The sequence below is a fragment of the Crassostrea angulata genome, chromosome 1, assembly GCF_025612915.1.
Source record: "Crassostrea angulata isolate pt1a10 chromosome 1, ASM2561291v2, whole genome shotgun sequence".
Classification (NCBI taxonomy): domain Eukaryota; kingdom Metazoa; phylum Mollusca; class Bivalvia; order Ostreida; family Ostreidae; genus Magallana; species Magallana angulata.
In genome coordinates, this window is record NC_069111.1 from 6,649,796 (window position 1) to 6,669,375 (window position 19,580).

Sequence of the window (19,580 nt, forward strand, 5' to 3'; positions counted from 1 at the left end):
AGAGAGAGAGAGAGAGAGAGAGAGAGAGAGAGAGAGAGAGAGAGAGAAATCTGACTTACAAAATATGAACAACTGTGTTGCGATCTTCATGATTTAGGGAATACTAAAATAACGCATAAAAGTTTGGCACGAAAATAAAAACAGGACTTCCTGATAACTTGCACTTAAACGACTGGATTTCCGATATCTTATCAAACTCAAAAACTTTAAAAAAAATATTTTATCTCTACCTGAAGAACTCGTGTAAAATCAAATTGATAAAATTGTTATCAGAATTGCCCATAAATTTAAATGTCCCTCATTGTACTCCTTCATTTAATGTCTATTAAGTTATTGCAAGAAAGGACGGAAACATTTGGATGCCTCTTGGAAAGCTTAGCACGATGAATATCTGCTAAGTTTTAGAGAAAGAACAGTATACAGACTAAAGAGAGAAGAGTTAAGCACAGCGCGGAAACACGGATAGATGATGTGGCGTTGTGACATGCATCTTTTCCCAAGTATACGGACAGAGTGCTCACATTAGTGCACTTTTCTACTTTTGCACCATTGATTATACCGTAAATGTTTGTTGCAAGGTTTTTTGTAACGTTATAACAGCTATTGCAAATAAACGATAGAAACCCATTGCCTTAAAGTTATATATTGTTACCCTTTTTGAAAGTGGAAAAGTGTTTAGGTACTAGGTTGTCTAGCTTTATATACTATCGGAAAAAAGATACTGTGCATTATAAAATTTAGTATAATTTTTCTATATCTATTGTTTGTATTTATAAAATTTAAACAATCGATAATAGTAATGTTTTTGAAAATATCGGATGGTAACTGTCCGGGTGCACGGACTTTTTCATGGTTAGTGAGCACCTGTTGTTTATTGAAGAATTTGTACACACGAGTTTTTCTGGCCAATATTGTTTGGAATAAGAACTGTAAAGGATTTGTTTAAACTTTTTTTGTTAAGGAAATCACTTTAGTTTCAACAAAATTTACCCCTATGTCATACCACGACACAACGAAAACCAACGTAATCGTGCTGTTGGGATGCTGCAAGCTGGAATGGCACAAAATACTATAGCAAGACACTTTGGAGTTCATCGGAACACCATCCAGTCATTATGGAGACGTTTTCAACAATCTGACAACACTCAGGATCGACCGCGTTCTGTGCGACCTCGTGTGACGTCACGTCAACAGAACAACCACATTAGACTTGTGCATCTGAGAAATCGTTTCCATACAGCAAGTTTGACTGTCCGTAGCATTCCAGGGCTTCGGCCAATTATTCCCAGAACTGTTCGTAATCGTCTGCGCGAGCAAAACATCAGACCTAGACGTCCAGCGGTGCGCCCAGTACTGCTTCAACGTCATCGTATCGCCAGACTAGCGTAGGACACACGAAATCTGCGATTCAGAATACAGGACTGGGCCAATATTCTGTTCAATGATGAATCCAGATTTCATTTGGATAGCAGTGACGGCCGTTGTAGGGTGTATCGTCGCGTTGGAGAGCGTTACCAGGACGCTTGTGTTGTGCAACGTCGACAATTTGTGGAGGTAGCGTTATGTGGTGGGGTGATATATCAGCACGTGGAAGGACCCCTCCCTGTTTTCCCCGATTTGTCGCCGATCGAGCACGTCTGGGATGAAATGGAAAGACGTTTACGCCGTTTACCAAATCAGCCAGTGACATTGGCTGATTAAGGCCAGGCTTTAACCATCATCTGGAACAACATCCCTCAAGCATTTCTGAACACTTTAGTGGCATCAATGAGACTGTCAAGCATTCGTGAACGCAAATGGTGGTCACACGCGTTATTAATTTTGTTAATTCAATTTCAAATAAAAGTGAATTTCGAGTGTGCTGAAATTAACGTTATTCGACGTTGACATTAATGTGTTATGAGATGTTGTTACGAATACATGTGTTAACAGTATTACAAAAAATTAAATTTGTTCATTGTAATTTTTAAATGTTTTTTCATGTATTAAATAATGCACAGTTTCTTTTTTCCGCTAGTATATCATAATGCCATTTAAATTTATCATGATGATGCAGGTACCTGTTGAATCATTTGTAATGTAGCCAATTATACACGATACACTCGCCTACACAGGCAAATACAAATTGCTTGTCCAATAATAAGTACATTTTATCAAAATTAATAATAGAATTATCAATAACTTTTCTTTCACGTGAACATTCTTTATCTCAAACTTTACCTGTATACAAAACCATGCTAGTCCTCTGATACAAATCAAGATAGTGCTTATATAAACGTCACACTAAAGTATTCATTGTCGTACGACCGTAGAATTAAATACAATGTAGAATATTTCTGAACGATAGACTCAACAGCTTTAAATATTTGAAAAAAAGGACGATAATTTTTCCTTTAAGGAAAAGAGGTTTCATTAACTGACATCTTGTTTCAATAAAATTTGTAACTATTATTTTTTTTTCTTTTACCAGAACTGAAAACTATTTAATGCATAATTTAAACTATGATGTCATCATGATATGTACATTTTTTGAATTTTGAATATGATAATATATACTTCTTTAAATCATGTGCAAATGATAAAACCAAAATGACGTCAAAGTTGTGTTGGTAAAGATTTATTTATCTTTTTATGTTGAAATTAAAGAAATTTGCTCTGGCACAAATTATATCCTTTTGCATTGATGTTGCCATGTGACCTGTGACCTCTGAAGCTGTATGTTTTTTCCCACACCATATTTTTCCAACTTAAAGCATTCCTCACAGAATGTCTCTGTATGTTGGATTGATGTCTAGCTGACACTCTGGGCAAGGGTAGTTTCGTTCAAAGAATGGTTCATACCTCATCAAATGAAAAAGTAAGAAAAACACTACATGAATATTTTCACTGATTCTTTTATAAATGTTTTTTTTATATAATATATTATGATAGCAAGTATTTTTAATTCTAAAGCAAAATATATGTTTTTGTAACAGATAATTTTAGTTGTTCACTTCAATACACATAAGGTTTTACAAAATTATGCAACTTTTTATCTAACCTTCAATCCCAATTATCTGTATATATAAAACAAACAGTAAAATGCAAACATACCAGAAGTTTATGGCCAGATTTCGTCCTTCCGTCACGTTGGGAAAAGATTTCACCTCGTGCCACCAAAAAGAAGGAATAAAAAGAACTTCCCCCTCTTCTACTGTACAGTTCATAGGATAGGTCTCACCAAAGAGCGGGAATCTCTTTCAAAGAATTAAAAAACAGACACAAGTTTATTGACCTGAATCCATTATAGAGAAATTATTTAGCATATTTTAATCATGATTTTGCTTAATTACCCCTTTAATGTACAAAGAATGATTACTAAACATATTTTTTTTGTACTTTAAATTCACAAACGGTAAAATAATCTTTTCAACTCTGAGAGTAACCAAGACAACTTATAAGCATTTCACTCATTCTTAAAATTGAAATAACGCATGAACGAATTGTCAATATGAAGAGAGAGACTTACAGAATAATCGGGATTAGAAATGTCGAATGGTGTCCAAACGTATACCGTTTCGTCCAATAGGTGTTTTCTTTCAAATGAGTGAGACGAGAAATTGTAGGACATGGTAGCCTCTTGGATATGGCCCTCATAGAGCTGATGGTTACTGTGTGGATCTATCAATATGACCTGCTTCTTTCCACGCATCTGCATATTTTTCATTCATAAATCATAACAAAAATTTATTCAAAAGAGAGCAATAACTTTAACATAAGTATAATCTAGTACACCAAGTATACGTATATGCGAAATATCTAATGAAATTTTATCGGATGGTCTACGGCCGTTAAATCGAAGTACGTGAAACAATGCTTAAAATGTTTGTAGATTGCACTATATCGTTGAAACGCGTTTGTAAGCTGTTTTTGATTTTGTACACTGACATTCAAAGTTATATTATATTAAACAATATATTAGTAAAAGTTTTTAACTTTTCATTTATTTAAAAGATATTCGTTACAAATATGTCTTAACCACAAATCTAAAACCTCGTATATATAAAATCAACCTTTCTCATAATTGATTCCTATGCTAAGGAAACTTGTTTTTTTAAAAAAAGTACTGTGGATTTTTTGCAATGATAATTAAATATTTTCAAACCTGACAGAGAAAATTATCGCTCCCATCAAAATGCATTTTCCCAACAGTTTGCCCATCGCCAAGCCAAATATTCAACTGGTCCCTCTTAGAAATATCTCCTAAAAGCGTGTCTTCGCGAATGTCTTCCTCAAGTTCCGGTAAAAATTCTGGAATGGATGCATATTCAAAGTAGACGGAAAGATTAGAAATAGACCCGTTAGAAACTCCTTCTAAGATGTCCAGGAAGAACGAAAAATTTCCAACTTTAGCAGCAGGTCTCGCCATAACTAAATCTGGAAAAGGCATCTTGTCAGTCAGAAACTTCGGTAATTTAATCTGATTCTGGTTTCCCCATTCATTTTTGTGTTCAATTCTCTCAAATTCTCCGTGCGGTGTTAATTGAAATTTTACTATCTTTTGTCCATACTTTTCTCTAAGGTATTCTTTAGACCATTTTGTAAACGCTGGCCAATTTTGCAAAACATTTTTAAAAATTACAGGTTTGGATTTTTTCAAATAATTATTGAAGAAATCGGTTTTTGATGGAAGGTCTATTTTCTCACATTCCGGAAGTTTAGGAATATTCGCACGTGTTTGCGATTTACTATCTGCATAACAGAATTGATCATCCTGGAAGCATTTTTGAAGAAATACGTCTTTAGATTGCACATTGGAAATGTTTTTCACATGAAACATTGACCTGAGAATTTCTTCCCGATGGAGACCTTGTCGTGAGAGCGACCCAGTAGCAGTGAAATAGGTGTTACATCCACGGTTTACCAGCTCAATTAGATCTTCTAATGCCTGGGTGTTTCCAAGAACATCGGGATCGAGGCTCTCGGGAATAGTAGCTTCCAAGTCGATATAGTCCTTCTGGATTTTTTCAAACAACAAGACATCTCCATTTTTGACGGTGCCATTTGTTGCAGTGAGCATTGTCTTATCCGGCCATGAGTCTTTTATATCAACAAAGCCAACAAGGACCCCTAGTTCGTGGTTCAACGATAAATTCCTCAAGTTTTGAAATGATATATATCCAATGGTTTGCTCTGAAATCTGACAATCGTCGGTAACGTAGGCTACCACACATGTAGATCTCGCCCTTCTTAGCAGAAAGTCCAGTTTGAAACATCCCGAGAGCGCATCAACAGCACAAGTTAAATAAAAAACGCACGCAAGACTACATATAATAGTAGTGGTACTTGATGGTTTTATCTTGAAATCTTGAATCATTTCTTGACCGAAAATCCTAATGAATCGACTCTTAAGTTTGCAATTGAAAATTAAATGACAACCTTTAAACTTTCAAATGAAATGCAACCATATGCTGGAGATCGATTCCTTCCCATAGTATAGTTGATTACATCAGGAGTTAAATAAAACAACACAAGGTCTTTTGTAAATGCCCCCTGTTTAAATGGGTGAGAATTACAAACAAATGCTTTTTGCCAAATTAAATATCAAATGAATGCATCGAGAGAAATTACCAGACCCGAGGACCATACAATAGTTGTCTTCCTAAAAATGTGAGTAAATATGTAAAACCTCTGTTATAACTTGCAAATAGCGCTTAAGGAGGCCGATTTGGGTTTTACTACAGTAGCAAAACTCTTATTTTTTAACCATATGTAATTTAAACTAGCTCTAGTTTATTTGCGAAGGTTCATGAAAATCGACCGTCTGGTTCTTTTTAAGGACCATTTCAAAATAGAGGTACATTTACTATAGGAATATATCTGAAACTGTCATTTTCCGCACATCAAGGCAGTTTTAAAAAATACTCATTAGCTTTTTTTCTCATATTGTTATATATGATTAGTAATATAATTTCCTACCTTATATGTAAAAAACACAAAATTCTCAAAATATTAAAATGCACCAAATTTTGCTATAGATTTGGATCATCACGAATGATGATTGGTATAATGGTTTCATTCCAAAAATGAGGAAAATGTCCTCGAGGATTGTATCATTCTGTATATAAAATTTCAACAGCGTACAATTTTCACTTTTTCTGTAATGTTATTTCTTATAACGTACTCCTACAAAGCTTCATTTTATCATAACGTCATAAAAGCGCAATGGTAATGTTCCCCTACCGCACAACGTAAAAATCGTGTTAAAAATAAAAATTTCCTTTAACAATCTAAATATCTTTACCTGTATTTTGTTTATTGTGTTCAATTTTATAAATGATATCGAAAAAAAAATCATAAGAAGTATAAATCAACTGTATTATATTAGAATGCGCAAAAACATGCGCAATGCAAACTAAAGTCGGCCTCCTTAAATACAGTTCATATTATAAATCTATCGTCTACCATGCATAGTGAATATTATACAAATATTGACTGGGGTTGAGGGCAACATTGATTATATTAGCCCCCGAGGGACGAAATATTGCCCGACGCGAAGCGGAGGGCAATATTTTCGTCCCAAGGGGGCTAATATAATCAATGTTGTCCGAAAACACAGTCAACATTTGTTTTGTTATATGAAGAAACAAACCAAAATTAAGAAAGTAATTGAAAACAGATCGCCGTAATTTTCTCGGCTCAACAAAGAATTCACGAATTCAATTCTGTGCAAAGTTCATTTCCAAAATATCCTCAGCACCAAACCGCTGATATTCCGCCGACCGAAAGAATTAATATACAGATGTTCTACCTGATTTTACTTCACAGTAATTCGCAAATCCTCATATCCGTTATGATAGCAAACCGTCGCATTGCGCGTCCGTTGTTTACTTGCCTTGAGTTGACTGACTGTATATTATGACGTCACCTTGTTTTGGAGTCGCGAAGACTTATTTACGTCATCGTTTACGAATCAACTAATCAGAGGCGATTATTTGAAAAAGAGGGAATGTTCTCTAGATATTATTCCTAGCCGGTCAATATAAAAAAAATATTGACCGGTCAATATTTTTCGGACGAGCTTATATTACAATTATTGACTATTCGTCTATATAGAGTTATATAGTGAGAATATACTACTGAATATAACAATAATTTCTATTCCCCCATTCACCTTGAAAAAGTAAATAATTGCACAATGTTATTAGATACATTGTAGTCAAGGCACAGTCAACACGTGTATATCCGGACGATCAACTCAAATGTATGATGAACACGTTCAACGTCTGTTTATCACAAAAGATGTCTGTATTTAGGATTCACATCCAGTGGGCATTCAGGACATGGGTGATCTTTCGAAAAAAATGGCTCATACCTAATTTATATGATAAACCAATATTTATCACAAAGGAAATACATGTATGGTGAGAGATAATACTTATGAAAAAGTACTTGTATTTAACAAATTCATTGTTTACCAAAAGTTGACAGCCAGATTTCTCCTTGCTGTTACGTTTGGAAATGACTGGACTTCGTGCCACCAGAAAGATGGCATGTACAGGACATCACCCTCTTCCAAGGTACAATTTAGGGGGTAGGTTTCCCCAAACAGTGGGAACCGCTGTAATTAAGACGTGAATACAATTCAAAGCGTTTAAAACAAGCAAATCCAGTTTACTTTTTGAACTTCCATGGCAATTCAATGTACTTACGGAAAAATCAGGTTTGACCATGTTTACCGGCGACATTACTGCATTAGTCACATTATTGACATGTCGTCTGTGGAATGATTTGGTTGTCCAATTTAAGTTCAAGGTAGCCTCCTGGAGGTGACCTTCATACAACTGATGGTTGTTATTTGGGTCGAACATTATTACTTCTTTTTTGCCACTTATCTGAAGAATAAAAGAAATGTGATTTATTTACGCAGTATAAGGGGTTTTACCAAACATAGAATCTAATTCATATATTGTTAACATATTATGATTGTGACACAAAGTTAAATATCTTTGGATACCACCTGAATTTTATTTATTAAAACAATCAATGAATCCGATCGTCAATTTTCTACCTGGCACAGAAAATTTTCGTAATCATCAAAATGAAGCTTTCCTCGAGTGTGCCCATCACTCAACCAAATATTCAGTTCCTGTCTGTTGATTAACAGACCAGGGAAGAGCAAATCCTCCCGTAAATCTTTCTCCAGTTCTGGCAGATATTCAGGTATGGATGAGTATTGAAAATAAGCTGAGAAGTTGGTCAGTGTCCCCTTTGATAATCCCTCAATAATATCAAGAAATATTGAAAAGGTTCCATTAACTGGAGCTGGTCGTACTAAAACTAAATCAGGAAACGGTAAATTATCTGTGTTCACCAACTCGTCCCGAATTGCATTTTCCCACAGGCGTAGAGGTTCTACTCCTTCATAGTCCCCATTTGGTGACATCTGAAACTGAATATGTTTCTGACCAAATGTTTCCCTTAAGTATGCATTAGACCATTTTGTAAAAGCTGGCCAATCTCTTAAAATACTCTTAAAAATAACAGGCTTTGATTTTTTAAGAAACTTGTGAAAAAATTCGTCTTTAGACGGAAGACTTTCTAATTTTTCGCATTCCGGTAGTTTCTCTTCATCTTGGTATATATTGTTTCTATTAACTTCACAAAACTCACCCTCCGTAAAACAGTTCGAATGGAATGCGTCTTTGAATTTAACATTTGAAATATTTTTCACATGAAACCTTTCTCTGAGAATCTCCTCACGGTGAACACCTTGTTCAGACAACGACCCATTTTCCGTAATATATATTTCGCATTCAATATTGACAAAATCTATCAGGGATTTATGTTCTTCCTTCCGTTTGTAAACTATGGGGTCAAGATGTGTCGGTTGCGGTGACGGATCAAGAAAATCCGTTTCTTTCTTCGTTTTCTTGAACAACACCACATCCCCTACGTCTAGTTCCCCGTTGTTAATGGGTGTCACATCTGCCCATTTTTCTGAAATTCCAATATATTCGACAAAAACCCCAATATCTTCGCTCAAGGTTCGCGAGATATTTCGAAGATTCAGAAATTCGTCGAATTCGTCGTTTTCGTCTGGGTCGATACACTCACCTGTAAGGTGAGCAACTACGCACGACGACTTCGCTCGTTGCATTAACGAATCGAGCCCTATACAGCTTGCTTCTCCAAAACCAGTAAAATGAAACAAAACAAACAAAACTACCATCCATTTCTTATATTTGTTGTTCATGTTAGAACTTCTTTTGCGGTCGATGTCTTGAAATCAACTATTAATCTTCGATTGAATTGTCACAGACACAGATGATTAGAAACTATATATATACGTGTACATTCTGTGAATATTAAGATGCATGTCAAGATAATGGTAGCTTTAAAACGGACTCGAGACAAAGTCTAGCCTCTCGTGTTAGATTGTCAAAATAAAGGCGAACAAAAAAATATCCAAACCTAAAATATTAATCAGTACATTTAAATGTAAGCCCAGGGATGAGCCTTATAACAACTAGTTTACTGACAGTTCAAACGTGATAAATATCAAAACATATTCCACATAACACGGCATTAGATACTCCTAAGTGTTTCTGTCTACAAACCAATTCTACATCAAATGTTATATCGTTATATAAAAGAGCTACATACCAATGATAATTACAATTATAGCGTATTTTGCATAATTGGTGGGTCCTGTCCAAAAACTATACCTTAGTTTTATTTAAAACGCTACAAACTTAGTATAACTTTGTATTTTTCAAAGATATTACAAAATTTCAAAACTTTTAGGCGTGTGAAATATAATTTTAAAACAGTTTGTAACTAATCATCAATCCATGATTTTTTACCTTAACATATGAAAAGATACATACAATTTACGATTGCTTCATTAGAGTTTAAATGTTTAGCAAAAAGTGTCTGTTGAAACAGACTAGCTAGGTTTTGTTGTTCTCTCAAAGCAAAAGCAAAAGCGTTGCAACCGATCCCGCGGCACTCTTTCCCTGTAAACACCCGCGTTGACGGCATGCATTGCAAACAGCATTCAAAGTAAAAAAAAAGCAATCTGTTCCAACACTGGAAAGGACTATATCCGATCAACATTTGCAACGGTAAATACTGTAACAAATGGTGCGGAACCTGATCCTAAGGAATTTGCCAATGGAAAATGGAACCTGATCCTGTGGAATTTGCCAATGGAAAATGCCGAACGTGCTTCAAAATCAAGGCAATTGTGGAAGAAAAGAATTAACACTCATAATAGAACTCAATCTGCTTAGCTATCTTGAAATTAAAGCAACAAGAACATTGAGCATCAAAATGATTTCAAAACAGGTAGAGCGAGACATCCAGTCATGTGGTACATGTACTTCAGATTAAATTTCTAGTATATGAAAAACACCTTGCTCACTGTTTTAATTTATTTTTATATTTCCGTAACAACATAATAAGTGTCTGTATTTCTGTAATATCATAAGAAGTGTCTGTATTTCTATAACATCAAAATAAGTGTCTGTACTTCGGATTATCATCATAATAAGTGTCTGTATTTCTGTAACATCATAAGAAGTGTCCGTATTTCTATAACATCATAATAAGTGTCTGTATTTCGGATTAATATCATAATAAGTGTCTGTATTTCTGTAACATCATAATAAGTGTCTGTATTTTGGATTAACATCCAGCTTGCACTCAGCACATGGAAATTCTTTAATTAGGAAAGGATCATACCTGAAAAAGAAAAGAAAAAAATTGTTAACTAGACACGATCTCGTTGCGAGCAACGAGGAGGTCTTCCGTCTGATTTTAGAATTTGAGATACATGTTCGATCTTGATTTTGCTATTCAACAGCTAAACATAATTTAGAATAGAAAAAACGGGGTTTACATTCTAAGGGCCAGATACTATTTTGTTTCAGGTATAAGAGCTTTGTTCAACTAGTGTTTAGAAATTCGTCACCGTTCTTGAGATATCTGAGAAAAAAAAGTTTTAGGGGTCAGTCCCTTACCTCCTTATTGGAGCCGCTGAACCAAATTTTGAAGGTTGCATTTTGTAAAGTATATCATTTTGAGCATCTTTTCTTCTACACTGCATTTCAAAATATTTTCATTTTTGAGATATAGCTGGTTTATGGACTCATGACCCCTAAAAGATCCTTATTCCATAACACATGAATACATCATTACATTACTTGGATACAGAACTGTAAGATAAACATATTTGCTTCTATAGCCTTTCATTAAATTTCCCTCAGTAAAGAGCTACAGTTGAAATATTTAGAGCCCTTTAGTTCCCTCATTCTAGGGGTCATTCCCTTTTTTAATATCAAATAAAAGGTCATTTAAATCTCAACACATTTTGTTCAACAACTGTTTAAACATTCTTTACCGTTTTTGAGAGATATGGGAAAGAACGTTTAAGGGGCTGATCCCTTAACTCCTTATAGGAGCCGTTTAACGAAATTTTGAAAGTTGCATATTATTTAGTACACCATTCTAAGTATCTTTTCTTCTTTACTGCATTTCAAAATATTTTTCCTTTCTGAGATATTGATCAAAATTCTATAATTTTGGCCCCTTAAACCCCCTTATTATGTAACACATGATAAAATCATTACATTGCTTGGATACATAATTGTAAGATAAACATATTTGCTTCTATAACCGTTCACAACATATCCCTCAGTAAAGGGCTATAGATAAAAGACTTTAGAGCCCTTTGGTCCCCTAATTTAAGGGGCCAGCATCTTTTTCTCGATATCAAATAAAAGGTCATTTAAATCTCAACACATTATGTTCAACAACTGTTTAGAAATTCGTTACCGTTCTTGAGATATATGGGAAAGGACATTTTAAGGGCTGATCCCTGAACTCCTTATAGGGACATTTTAACGAAATTTTGAAAATTGCATATGATTTGATACACCATTTTGAGCATCTTTTCTTCTATACTGCATTTCAAAATATTTTTCCTTTCTGAGATATATGTTATCAAAATTCTGGACTATTGGCCCCTAAAAACCCCTAATTACGTAAGACATGATAAAAGCATTACATTGCTTGGATGCATAACTGTGAGATAATCATATTTGCTTCTATAATCGTTCACAAAATATCCCCCAGTAAAGGGCAACAAATAAAAGACTTTAGAGCCCTTTGGTCCCCTAATTTTAGGGGCCAGCCCCTTTTTCTTGATATCAAATAAAAGGTCATTTAAATCTCAATACATTTTGTTCAACAACTGTTTAGAAATTCATTACCGTTCTGAGATATATTGGAAAGAACATTTTAGGGGCCGATCCCTTAACTCCTTATAGGGGCTGTTTAACGAAATTTTGAAAATATCATATGATTTAATTCATCATTCTGAGCATCTTTTCTTCTATACTGCATTTCAAAATATTTTTCCTTTCTGAGATATTGGTGATCAAAATTCTGGACTTTTGGCCCCTAAAAACCCCTAATTACGTAACACATGATAAAAGCATTACATTGCTTGGATACATAACTGTAAAATAAAGATATTTGCTTCTATAACTGTTCACAAAATATCCCTCGGTAAAGGGCTACAGATGAAAGACTTTAGAGCCCTTTGGTCCCCTCATATTAGGGGCCAGCCCCTTTTTCTTGATATGAAATGAAAGGTCTTGTAAATATAAACTTTTTTTGCATTATATGTGTTCACAAAATATTTTTCAGAAAAGAGATAAACTAAGAAAACCAAGAAAAATTACGACGTTTTTTTAGTCTCAATTTTCGGGACCAGGCGAGCTTTAACGCCTTTTGAGCATGACAAATATGAATGCCAAATTACACATCTACAATCTCTTGTCTACAATTCCTGAAAGTTTGAACTCAATATCTTTTACCGTTTAGGAGGAGATCCCTGGACAAGCCGACCCTCTGAAAATCGCTAAAACGTCATTTTCTCAAGAACGGAAATGACATCATCAAAATTAAAAAATGTATATTAAGTTCGTACTAATATCTATTAGATCTGAAAGTTTCACGAAAATCGGTTCAGCCATTTCTGAGAAATCGCCTGCACAAATTTTGTAAGAAAAAAAACAAGATATCTGTGAGCCAATGCTCACTAGTGATACCCCCGCTCTGATGTGAATATGCAAAATAAGCAAAGTCGACATTTAACAGAAAGCTGGCATCCGATTGGTACAGAAATATATCCCACAATATGGCATGCCTAAACAAATAGTGTGTTAAAATTTCAAGCATCTGCGATAATTAGCTGCTGAGAAATCTTTGAGGAAAATTTGTTTGAAAATTTTGGCTAAAATAAACAAAGTACTCATTTAACAGGAAGATGACGTCCGATTGGTAAAAAAATATATCCCACAATATGGCATGCCTAAACAAACACTGTGTAAAAATTTCAAGCATCTCCGATAAATAGCTGCTGAGAAATCTTTGACGAAAATTTGTTTGAATATTTTGGCTAAAAATAAATAAAGTCATTATTTAACAGGAAGTTGACATCTGATTGATACAAAAATATATCCCACAATATGGCATGCCTAAACAAACACTGTGTACAAATTTCAAGCATCTCCAAAAATAGCTGCTGAGAAATCTTTGATGAAAATTTGTTTGAAAATTTTGGCTAAAAATAAACAAAGTCATCATTTAACAGGAAGTTGACGTCCGATTGGTACAAAAATACATCCCATGATATAGCATGCCTATACAAATACTGTGTAAAAATTTCAAGCATCTGTGATAAACAGTTGCTGAGAATTCTTTGACAGAAATTTGTTTGAAAAGTTTTGCTAAAAATAAACAAAGTTGTCATTAAACAGGAAGTTGACGTCTGATTGGTACAAAAATATATCCAACGATATAGCATGCCTATACAAATACTGTGTAAAAATTTCAAGCATCTGCGGTAAACAGTTGCTGAGAATTCTTTGACGGAAATTTGTTTGAAAAGTTTTGCTAAAAATAAACAAAGTCGTCATTTAACAGGAAGTTGACGTCTGATTGGTACAAAAATATATCCCACGATATGGCATGCCTATACAAATACTGTGTAAAAATTTCAAGCATCTGCGATAAACAGTTGCTGAGAAATCTTTGACGAAAATTTGTTTGAAAATTTTGGTTAAAAAATAAGCAAAGTCGTCATTTAACAGGAAGTTGACGTCCGATTGGTACAAAAATATATCCCACAATATGGCATGCCTTAACAAACACTGTGTTAAAATTTCAAGCATCTGCGATAAATAGTTGCTGAGATAAATGCGACAGAAATTTTTGTTACGGACGGACAGACAGACGGACAGACGGACAGACGGACGGACAGACAGACACACATGGGTAAAACAGTATACCCCCTCTCCTTCGGAGCGGGGGTATAAAAATAATAATAATAGGGAAAAAGAAACCGAACGAAAACAATAAGGTCTTCCGTTGGAAAATGGAAGACCTTAATTAATATAATCTGAAGCACTGCTATCATCATGGCATTTGTTTTTTTAAACTCTTGTGTGAAATATTTAGCGAATTAGTAACGTTGATTAGTATAGTAGCAAAGCATGTGTTTCCTGAAAAATTAGCATTAAATAAAGTACAAACCAAAAGTTGATGGCCAGATTTCTCCCTGCTGTTACATTGGGAAATGACTGGACTTCGTGCCACCAGAAAGAGGGTAAGTACAGAACATCACCCTCTTCCAGGGTACAGTTCAAGGGGTAGGTGTCTCCAAAGAGTGGGAACCGCTGTCACGGAGCAAAAATTGTGATGTTAAAATGAATAAAAACCAAACACATGATAAAGCTTGATATAAATTACTACTTTACAAATGGAATATATAAAATTCAAAATATGAATCTTAACTTTAACTATCACTGAATTGAGTATATCAAGTGCAACAATATATTTTCACTAAAAGGTATGCATCAAGGACCTTAAAGGCCTTAATCTCAAAATTATAAAGGCAAACTTGCATGTAAAAAAGATTATATCCATCAATAACAACATAAAAAATATCTCAGTATTTGGCAAAACAGCAAAACTACTCATATTCATCGATGAATTCAGAACCAAAAATATATTAATAACATTATATATTAAAGAAATTTTTTGTCCAAGTATAAAAATGTCTGTGACCAAAATTGATACATTAACTTGACCTTTAATTAACCAATACAAAGTCTTTACTCAATATTAATATACTTAAAAAATAAACTTAAGTTCTACGCAGATCTTAAGTGGTCTCCAAAGTTTCTGTTCAAATGTAGATGGCAAGTTGCAATATAAATAGATAGCATCAAGGCAGCTTAACAGTCATGTAATATACATGCTTTCATTAATTCATACAATATCTTTCAGTCCATAAAACACAATATCCTTTTTCTTAAATATAATAGATTCGTCACTAACTGTATGTTGTAAAAATCAAAAGAATTATTAAGGAAAAGCAACTTATTCAGATCTAACCTAGTTCTAAAAAGGGACACACATATTCCATACACTCATAAGTTATAATTGTTAATAAATGTTGAAAATCCCAAGGTCTAAACTTCTTAACAGAAAACAGGAATTTAACTTTGCATGCAGAAGGCATGCACAGATCTAGAGATCTAGAAATCTTGAAAATAATAAAATAAGCCTCAGATTCCCCCCCCCCCCCCCCCCCCCCCCCACAAACAGAACTATCCCTTAGACACCCCCAGCACCTTTAAAAATTTTCTGGATCAATGCAAAAGAGGCCACACTAGTGATTAATATAAATACAGATGGTAATATTTACAGAATAATCTGGCTTGAGTATGTCGACAGGGGACATAACCATGGATGTACTTTCCAGTAGATGGCGGCGATGGAATGTGTTAGAAGTTTGGTTGTAAGACAGGGTAGCCTCTGGAATGTGTCCCTCATACATCTGGTGGTTGTTGTGTGGATCAAACAACATCACTTGTTTCTTTCCACTGATCTGTAATTGAAAAAATATCTAACATGTATCAAGTGTATATCAAACAAATATTTACAGGTACACATACAAATGTATCAATGATATGATGATTCTTTAGCTTGTCTTACAATGAACAAAAACAAAATAAAACAATGTTACTTGATGTTACATGTATTTATAATTTGTTTTCCTTCAACCATCAATTTTGTTGCAACTTCCTCCTCTTCTATATACAGCAAAACTCGAATATAACGAACACGGATATAGTGAATTTACGGCTATAACAAATTATTATTCATGTCCCGGCAAATTTCTTATATAAACATATACAAAATTGATGTATATAACGAACACGGCTATAACGAATTTTCGGCTATAACAGAGTAATTTTAAGACCCCCGGTGGCAAAATTTTAACGTATTTTATCATATTTATACCGAATTTTTTCCATTTCAAATTTCATTGAAGAAACATGCAATTTTAAGATGCATATATAAAATACTCAAATTCAAATAGTATACGAAATTTTTTAAGAATTGAAATGAAATGGTTACATTGACATTTTTTGTAAATGAAGGTAATACTAATTTTATAACTTACGATAGTTTAGAAAACTGTTAGCCCGAAAAACCCTTAATTATTTTATAACGAATTCGCTATAATATTTTTTACGAATTCGTTATAAGCGTATAGCGAATTACGGCTATAACGAAGTTTTTTCTATGGTCCTCTGAAATTCGTTATAAACGAGTTTTGCTGTACAATTCTATTGCAACTCTCCCATTATACATGTACATGTATACAGTACCATTGCCAAACATATACTAGAATATCCTATAAATTACAGTGCTACTGATTCTGTTATAAATAATGATAATATGATTGTGTTAATTTTGTGCAAATATGATCCTTCTACTATGTGTTCATGCGACCTTTACCAATTCCTCATCCAAAACATAATAGTACTTCAAAAATAAAATTGGAACTCTATTGATAAACAAAAGATCATGAACTACAGAGTTTTGATTAAGTTTTAGAACCTGACCTACTCATAACCCCTCAGATGGTAGCTACTCATAATTGACTCATCAGCAAAGCAAATAGACCATATGTCTGAACCTACACCTGATTCCTCTAAACTTTCAAAAAAGTTTTAAAACTTTTTGGAAAGGACACTAAAACTTATAAAAGCCCCAGCAGGATTCAGACTCATGACTTGCAGATTCATTTTTCAGGCTCTAACACATTGTGTTTCACTGTTAGATAACAATTTTGGAAAAGAAAAAAATTATAAAATTGTACCCAATTTAATTGTTTATTTTGATAGGAAGTATGTAACAATATGGAAGTGTCCCACACCACCTTAATATCACGATTCATGTTCATCTCCCCCAACAGATGTTACAAACGGAATATAAAGATATACATGAATTTGTTATTTTTATTGTATCTAATGTTTACTCTGTTGGAACTGTCTTAATGTTTCTGAAGGAGTCACAAACCATGAACAAAAAAACATGACAACTTGACAAGAAAAGCCCATATCAAATAAAATGTTTATGTTATATACCAGTAATGTAGTTGTGCAAGGATGTCAACATCAGGGTTTTTTTTTTAAAAAGAATTTCATAATTGGACATTCCTTTACCTTTTATGTCATTACAGTTATATATATATTAAGCTTGCCGTTTTTAACCAAATTAATAAATATTTTCTAAGTGAAATGGGATTGAAAATCAAGGGAATACAATGTATAAGGGTTTTTCTTACTCTTTACTATGGGACTCTGTTCTATAATTAAAGACATATTAAGATGATAAATTGCATTCAAAATTCAATGAGTCTTCCTGATAATTATTTAAGAAAATTAATTACTGTATATATATCTACAAATATATTACTGACCATGATCCAATAGATCTTAACTTTCTTGGAAAAGAAATATTATAATAAAAAATGAAATCAATACTTTCTTCATTTCATGCTTTTGAGTTAAGAAAATTGTGTAAATAGAATAAAGGTATTGAAAAAGAAAATTTACCTGGCAGAGCAAATTGTCATATTGATCAAAATGCAACTTTCCTAAAGTTCTTCCGTCACTTAGCCAAATATTTAAATGGTCCCTCTTTAAGAGACCCTGAAAAAACAAATCCTCTTGAATATCATCTTCGAGCTCAGGTAAATGGTCAGGTATTGAGGAATACTCCAAGTATGCTGACATATCTTTGATAGATCCATTTGAAACCTTTTCCACAATGTCCATAAAACTTGAAAAATTAAGATTTTTTGTAGCAGGCCTTACAACAACCAAATCTGGAAAGGCCAATTGATTAAGGACAAACTGTGGAATTTTAAACTTTTCATGATTTTCCCACATGTTTCTTGGTTCAACTCCTTCATACTCTCCTAAAGGTGTTAATTTTATGTGGATGTTATTTTTCCCATATTTTTCTCTTAAATAGCTGTTTGTCCACTTCGAGAATGCTGGCCAGTATCTCAACACATTCTTAAATATTACTGGCTTAGATGTCTTTACATAATTATGAAAATATGAGTTCTTTGAAGGAAGGTCTATTTTTTCACATTCTGGAAGTTTTGATGGATTTGAATGCAACATGTGATTTGTGTCTGAACAGGATTGATCTTTTACTTCACAAAACTGGGGTGATTGTGTTGGGAAAACTTTTCTTGATTGTATATTGGATATATTTTTAACATGGAACAAGGTTTTAAGGATTTCATTTCTGTGCAGTCCTTTAACTGATGGACCACCTGAGGTCGAGAAATAAGTCTCGCATCCATCATTTACAAAGTCAACCAGTGTTGCTAGATCATTAATTCCATTCAAAATGACTGGGGCTATGCTTTGCTTGCGAGTTGAAGGCAATAGGCAAGTCCGATCTTTTTTTACTTTTCGAAACAAGACAATGTTTCCAACCTCAACATTTCCCTTACGAAGCGGTTCTCCGTTTGGCCACTTGCTATCAATGTGAACAAAGTCTACCACAATCCCTAAATTTTTATGCTGAAACAAATTTCTTAGTTGTACATAACCATAATTATCAACATCTTGGTCTGCAATGCAATTCTTCGTTACTAATGCTACTACACACGAAGACCTTGATCTTGTCAGCACATCATCTAGTGACAGACAACTCGACAGTGCAGAGGCACAACAGATAATACACCAGTTCAACGCTCCAAGAAATGCTAAGTTTTTGATTTTGAAATAAACCTTCTCCGATCTCATTTTTCAAAATCTCAAAACTCTAACCGGAAAGCTGACTGTTATGCTTATGGTTTTGGGAATATCGAGCCCGATCTAATTTAATTTGTTCCGGATTTTACTCGTGCGAGAAAAATGTGATAAAAGCATTGAACAGCTGGTGAAAAACTGAAATTAAAAAAAAACGAATAGTGAAATAGAAGTGATAGGTATACTGCACCCCCCCCCTCCAACCTTGATACTCTTTTAGATGTACATGTACTCAGTTAACGATCTAACCCACTGTGCTACGTTTTTAGGTAACCCATTTGGGAAAAAAAACAATCTTTAACATTAAACTTGAGTTAATTGTTTATTTTGATAGAACGTACAGTATGGAGGTATCATATACCACCTTAATTTCATTCCCATATTGAGAATTCAATTGTTTTA

At 33.9% G+C, this 19,580-nt stretch overlaps 2 protein-coding genes and 1 pseudogene across 3 annotated transcripts; all 3 read right to left on the minus strand.

Annotated features, from left to right (window-relative positions):
* Positions 1-128, minus strand: part of LOC128187365 (uncharacterized) — a 9,366-nt pseudogene extending 9,238 nt beyond the window's left edge.
* A 2,472-nt stretch (positions 129-2,600) lies between these two features.
* LOC128187442 (uncharacterized) lies at positions 2,601-9,412 on the minus strand. Its single transcript, XM_052857887.1, has 7 exons — positions 8,051-9,412; positions 7,692-7,874; positions 7,458-7,600; positions 4,145-5,225; positions 3,509-3,691; positions 3,094-3,236; positions 2,601-2,841 (listed from the first exon to the last, which is right to left on the minus strand). The coding sequence occupies exons 1-7, from the start codon at positions 9,233-9,235 to the stop codon at positions 2,760-2,762; spliced, it is 3,000 nt and encodes a 999-aa protein (XP_052713847.1). The 5' UTR covers positions 9,236-9,412; the 3' UTR covers positions 2,601-2,759.
* An 896-nt stretch (positions 9,413-10,308) lies between these two features.
* LOC128187374 (uncharacterized) lies at positions 10,309-19,219 on the minus strand. 2 transcript variants are annotated; one of them, XM_052857807.1, is made up of 5 exons: positions 17,964-18,093; positions 17,693-17,713; positions 15,761-15,943; positions 14,584-14,726; positions 10,309-10,725 (listed from the first exon to the last, which is right to left on the minus strand). In XM_052857807.1, the coding sequence occupies exons 3-5, from the start codon at positions 15,920-15,922 to the stop codon at positions 10,644-10,646; spliced, it is 387 nt and encodes a 128-aa protein (XP_052713767.1). In that variant the 5' UTR covers positions 15,923-15,943; positions 17,693-17,713; positions 17,964-18,093; the 3' UTR covers positions 10,309-10,643. The 2 variants fall into 2 exon arrangements, with proteins under 2 accessions (XP_052713767.1, XP_052713757.1); XM_052857797.1 differs by lacking the exon at positions 17,693-17,713 and having other exon boundaries at positions 17,964-19,219.
* Between the last annotated feature and the right edge of the window lie 361 nt (positions 19,220-19,580).